The sequence below is a fragment of the Arachis ipaensis genome, chromosome B09, assembly GCF_000816755.2.
Source record: "Arachis ipaensis cultivar K30076 chromosome B09, Araip1.1, whole genome shotgun sequence".
NCBI lineage: Eukaryota > Viridiplantae > Streptophyta > Magnoliopsida > Fabales > Fabaceae > Arachis > Arachis ipaensis.
In genome coordinates, this window is record NC_029793.2 from 130,948,209 (window position 1) to 130,954,681 (window position 6,473).

The window sequence follows — 6,473 nt, forward strand, 5'->3', positions numbered from 1 at the left end:
ATTTATAATTTAAATTAAATTTAATCTTCCATGTAAGAAAATCTTTTATATAATTAGATTTAAAACAAAAATTAACGATAAGATGGAGGATCTCAACAATAATAAGACAAACCTTAAGACTGTGTTTGTTTTTGAGAACAGGACAGAATAAGACACTAAGAACAAGACATAAAAGACAAAAATACAAAATTTTGTGTTCTTGTATCTTGTTTGGTGATAAACTAGAATAAATTATGAAAATCTAATTTATTCTTATTTTTCTTTCATTCAAAAAATTTGAGACGAAAAATATAATTATAAAAAATTAACAAAAATAATGAAAGAAAAAATGAAAAATAAGTTGTGTTTCTTGTTAGTGTTTCCGTGTCCTTCCTGTCAGGATGGACACAAAATACATTGATTCAGTGTCTCTGGACATATTGTCTCTGTTCATGTCTCCTCGTTCAAACATGATTTTGTATCTCTGTGTCCTTGTCTCGGTATCCTGTCTCTATAAACAAACGCAACGTAAGAGTTCTTTGATGGTGCGCCGCTGTGCCTAAAGAAAGTGCAACCTAAGAATAACACAAAAATTAGGATTTCAATAATATGCATAAATCGAAAAACATGCGAATAAGAATAGAGAAAAAACTAAAAGATATAAACAAATGATAGTGTGATAGAAAAGAGAACCGGGCAAGAGATAGGACGCCGCATAATCTAGAAGAGGGGAGTGTGAAGAGCAAAGAAAAGGGGAAGAGTGTGAAGTAGGAACAGGAGAATTGCAGTGCCGCGCGTGCTTAGCCTAGTTATTATCTCTCAGCCGAATCTTTTAATATGTTTTTTTCTCTATACGAGCCTATAATATATTTTTTGTGACTATGCGAGCCAGTTCAAAATGGATGACACAAAATCAACATGAGTTGGTCGATTGGACAATTCACTCATCCGCTTAAGTAAGTGTTGAGGTTCGAATTCCGCCCTCTTGTACATGCAGTAATTTATTGGCCAAACCCTTGAATGAAACTTAGATTTGCAGCGACAAACCCTTAAATGGAACTTAAATCTACGACAAATTAGTCTTTAATTTATCGATTTGAAAAATACTATAAAAAACCAAAAAAAATTATGAATGACACACATTAGGTCCATCTAAAAAAAATATAAATAATTTTTGAGAGATTTTGAAAAAATTTAAAATTCTTTGGTTGCGGTTTCGAATTGGAAGAAGAAATGTTTTCATATTTTAGCACGAATTGAATTGCTAACGTTTGGAGATTTTTGACGCGTGTAACAGCTGTTTCACTAATGATAGTGAATCTTTTTGTATTAAACCTGCTTGATTGGATTTAGATAAAAAAAACATATTAGGATATGTAGCGCCATGATAATTTTATTCTCCAAAAGAGCTTTCATATATACATTTGTTTATTTCTCGTTTTATTATTTTGTGAAAAAAAAGGAAAAAAAAGAAAGAAAGTGAATATAGAGAATATTAAGGGTTATGTTACACATCCAATTATTTTTTCATCTAAGTTTTATCCAAATAGGTCCAACACCAACAAAAATCACTCTCATTAAAAGAGCGTCATCACACGCGCTTTATCTTCTTCTCCTCCCCCCGCGCTTCCACTGCGCTTCTTTTTCTTCTTTCAAATACACGCATTCGTCATCTTCTTCTTCTTTCAAATTCACGTAGACCTCCTACTCCTCCTCCTCTCTCTTCTTTTTTTTCGCGCACGCAGATTCTTCTTTTGCTTATTCTCCTCCTCCTTCTCTTCTTCTTCTTCTTCTCCTCTTTCGTTATCGTCATCACCAACAACACCAACATTTTGCTAATGGATTATTTTTTCAATCGAATTGAATGGAATGCAATTGTTAAATTGAATTAAATTGAGTTAAATGGACGCACGTGTTCTGAATCTGAATTGAATTGATAATCTCTAAATTGTAGACAAATGTATTTCGAATTTGATTTTATATAATGAATTATGTTTCGTTCATTCAGTACTATATAATTGTTTTACCATGAGTACGTGTTTCGGTTCATTTTGCAGAAAAGCTGTTTGAATTTGATTTTATAAAATGGATTATGCTTCGTTCAGTCAGTACTATACAATTGTTTCACCATGAGTATGTGTTTCAGTTCATTATGCAGAAAAGTTGTTTGAATTTGATTTTATATAATGGATTATGTTTCGTTCGGTCAGTACTATACAATTGTTTCACCATCAGTACGTGTTTTGGTTCATTATGCAGAAAGCTGTTCAAATTTGAATTTATATAATAGTTCCATTCATTTATTACTATACAATTATTTCACTATAATAACATGTTCGGTTCATTTTTGTTCTGCACAATTCAAAACTCTTCCTCCTCACCTTCTACTGCTTCTTCACCATAGAGAAGGGGGAAAAGACAAAAAAATACAGCAGCAACAACAACAAAAGAATGACGATAAGAAAAAAATATGTGAAGAAAAAGGAACGCAAAAAAGAAGGAGGAGAATGAGGAGAAGGAACACGCAAAGAAAAAGGCGAAGAAGAAAAAGACGCTTCGTGCGTAAACGCGCGGAAAAAGAAGAAGAAGCGCGAGGGAGAAGAGTGCGTAACCTAAAATTGTTTGGATGAATTTGGATGACAAAATACTTGGATGTGGAGAGTATCTCATATAAAAAATGTAATTACAAACTAAACATATCTTTATTTTAAAAAACATTTTGCTAAGTTATTTTTCAAATGAACAAGAAAAAACACTAAATATTTTTTATTTAGAAATTAAGACGAAAGAAATTCATTAGAATGTTATTACTTTTTTTTAGAAGATTTCATTAGATTATTATTAGTGGCCCGTAAAATGTTATTCCTACAACCGTTTTAAATAACTTTGTCCATCAATTTGTCACATTGCCTCATGAAGAGTCTGTTGTGTTTTCTTTAATTAAAGGGAAAGAAGATTCTTCTCTTTTTTTCCACAAAAGAAAAATCCGTTCTTGATAATAATTAAAGAAAAAAAGTGTTTTCCCCTAATATAGGCACGTGTTTTCACGTGACCATGTTGGTATGGAACTATCAACTACTATAGTACTATGGATGGAAAAATCTGCGAAAGTTGTGACTTTTAAGAATATAGAGGGGTTACTATAGTAATTAAGAAAAGACGATACGGAAGTTTTTGTAATTTCAAGTAATTAATAATAAGAGAAGTGTGGTTAACACGTGGGAACGCAGTTGGTCAACCTGAAAGGCTAAGCCTGAAACCCTACCTCAGCTTCGCATTCATTCGCATCTTCTCAATCACTTTCTCCCATTCCAATTCCCAAATCCCAATTTCAATTCCCAACCCTAACCCTAGTTCCTATGAAATTCGTCACGCAGAACCCATCTCCGCTTTCGGGATCAAGCTCGATTCTCTAGCCTTACACAAAAGAGGGGGGAAACTCATCTTTCTCTTCTATTGCGGCGATTAAGTTTTTCTCTTCGTTCTTATTCATGGAGGGCTCTGCGGAGGATCTGGGAGCCCCGGAGTCATGGGAGGTGGCCGATTTGGACGAATCCATGAACCGTTTGAAGCTCTCTCTCTCCCGCAACAAACCTAACCTCGAACCCGGTGCTGATGATGACGATGCTCCTCCACCGCCGCAACAACCACCTCCTCCGCCTTCTTCCTCCTCTGCTTCGTCTTCGTGTTATTCTTCGGGCTCCGAGAGGGTCTCCGATGACGTCATCAACCAAGTCGATCAGTTCCTCCGTGAAGCCATTCAGAACCCTCGCGAACGCCTTTCGAGTCAGTGTTTTATTTTTTCTCTATTTTTTTGAACAAAAATCATTCAATCATTTTATGTTTAATTGTGTTGGTTTGTGATGAATCGTGTATTTTACTTAAATCCGGTTATAAGAGGAATGCAATTACTTTGTGCATTGTTGTTTTCAATTCTGAAAGAGTTGGCTGAATTTCATTTGTGATTTGTAAATTACAGTTCCTTACGTAATGCTGCAGATTATTTATATGCTTACCTAGGACACTTGTTAGTTAAGCATTAAAACAAAATGTCCTACGATGCATGCGATACGAATCCTTTAAATAGAGTCTGATATTTCTTAGGAAAATCCTTTTATCTTGATATGTTTGGAATGAAAAATAGTTGGAACTTGGAATTAATTAAGTGCATCCTGGCCCTAGCTGGCTACAAAACTCGGGAAATTTATCATTATTCCTTTGATTTCTCTCAAGTTTCTACTTCTTTATCTGTTGGTGAGATGTGTTTACTAAGCAATGATTTGCTGCATGGGCTTCTTTATTGGTTGCCGTTTTATAGAATTTTGAGGAAAATGTGCAGGAACTTATGTATATTAATATTTTTTATATTTTGAATGGTTTTATCTCTGCTATTCATCAAAAAAACACAATGAAGTATTCACAGTATGAGACATCTATGTTTTACGGGTCTTTCTGTGATGAATTTACTTGCTACTGCTCTAAACTTCTAATGGCTTTATTATTTCACTTATGAAAGCATCAGTTGAATGTTATTCAGTTATTTGTTTTGGATCTAAACTTATCAATGATTCTCATTTAATTTATCCAGTTTTGCGTATGGAGCAAGATGTTGAGAAGTTTATTCGTGATCCTAGTCAGCAGCAGCTTGAATTCCAGCAGCTCCCGACATCCTACTTGCGGTTGGCTGCACACCGGGTGGCTCAGCATTACTCATTACAGTCAATGGTTTTAATGGATAATAGCCTACCTGATGGTTCGGGGTCAAGAATTATTGTTCGCAAAACTTCTGAATGTAAGCTTCCTGCTATTCGCCTTGCAGATATACCAGTAAAGTTATCATCAGAAAACAGTGCTGTTATGAATGTGAAGGTTGCAATTAAACAGAGACCACAGAAGCGGACTCAGGTTCTCAGCAATGCAAACTCAAACTCAGCGAAGAATAATAGCTCTAAAAGTGTGGAAGAGAGAAAAGAGGAGTATAATAGGGCTCGTGCTAGGATATTTAGTTCAAGTAATAATGGCGGTGGTACTGTAGTTGGGAAGCCAGAATGTGAACCAAAGCAGGAGGATAACTCAATGAAAGGTTCCTTGGTAGTTCAACGGGTGGAAGATAAGTCTTCTTCTGTAGCTGATGTAAGTTCCAGTAGAGGCCCGGTAGAGTCTTCAACTAATACTAGTAGGGCTAGAAGTAGGACAGAGAAAGAGGCAGTTGGTAGGTACCGGCAAAGTAATAATAGGGTGGCTATATTTCGGGACCGTGAGATTGACCGCAAGGATCCTGATTATGACAGGAGCTATGATAGGTATGTGTGCCTTATACCTTTTTTTAACTGATGCATTCTCTTGCTAAAATTTATGACTTTGTTGTCCTGTTCTCCTTTCTTCAAAATACATAATTTGAATTTGATTCGGTTGCCTTTGGTGTGATTAATTTTTTTTTTCTCTTCCTAATCATATTACATGTTAAAGGACACGTAATTATTATGGGATGCAGACCTCGATTTGATGTCATTCTATCCTCTCAGTTGAAGTGTTGAAACATCAAGATGCATTGAAAATTTTCTTTTCCTTGAACCTTTTTTGTTTTTTTTTTTTCCTGAATCTGAATAAAAACACTATCAAATTCCATGTCATCACTTCTTATTCCTGTTTAGGAACATTAACAGAGGTGAGAGATTATCAGAACTTGTTATATGAAGGATTTAATTTATGTTTGTTGACTCTTTATGATATGAATATCCAATAATGAATAACAAATATCACCATTTTCAGATTTCTTTTGCAACTCTTTTATAAATATATTTTAAAATGTGTGTGTGTGTGTTTTTTTATTTTTTTATTTTTTTTTATATTTCAACTGTAAAACTCATAATTATGGTGGCTGAAATTTTGTAGAAGTATGGATTAGTCTGCTTACTTCTTCTAACTTGCATTGCAGGTACATGCAAAGGTTTGATCCTGGCTTTGGGTTCAATGGTGGGTCATACCCGATCCAGCCTATGTATACACCAGTAGTAAATTACAACACCGAGTTTCCACAGCTTGGGTCCACCCATGGACCCCAGCTTTCTACTGAACACCAACCACGACCTCTTCCGCAGCATATACCTGGGCCATGGGCAGCACAATCAACACCTGCTGGAATTGGATATGGACATCCAGAGACCATGATGTCACCATTTAATCCTAGCCAAGTTGGTGCACATCCCTCATCAACCATGTATCTGCATTCATCTCAGTATCCCTGTCAGCGCCCTGGAATGCCCTTTCTCCATCATGAACATGTTCACCAACCCTTTGCACAGGTACGATAGCCACCAAGTTCTCCAATTTGTAGATCTTTGGTTACATAAACCTCCTCACTGTACAGAGCCCAAAGGGGAATGGTCCATTTTCATGTTTGAGGCACACAATTTTTACTCTAATGGGAATTCGGCTTTTATTTTACCCTTTATCATTTCATCATCTATTAATTAATTGTATGCATCTCAAAA

The 6,473-nt window shown here is 35.4% G+C and overlaps 1 protein-coding gene across 1 annotated transcript in view; it reads left to right on the plus strand.

Moving 5' to 3' along the window:
• Nucleotides 3,198–6,473, plus strand: part of LOC107618479 (R3H domain-containing protein 1) — a 4,341-nt gene continuing 1,065 nt past the window's right edge. Inside the window, exons 1-3 of the mRNA XM_016320568.2 lie at nucleotides 3,198–3,765; nucleotides 4,568–5,282; nucleotides 5,918–6,284. Of these exons, the coding sequence (XP_016176054.1) occupies nucleotides 3,471–3,765; nucleotides 4,568–5,282; nucleotides 5,918–6,284 (1,377 nt within the window). The 5' untranslated portion in view covers nucleotides 3,198–3,470. The remainder of the gene's footprint in view (nucleotides 3,766–4,567; nucleotides 5,283–5,917; nucleotides 6,285–6,473) is intronic.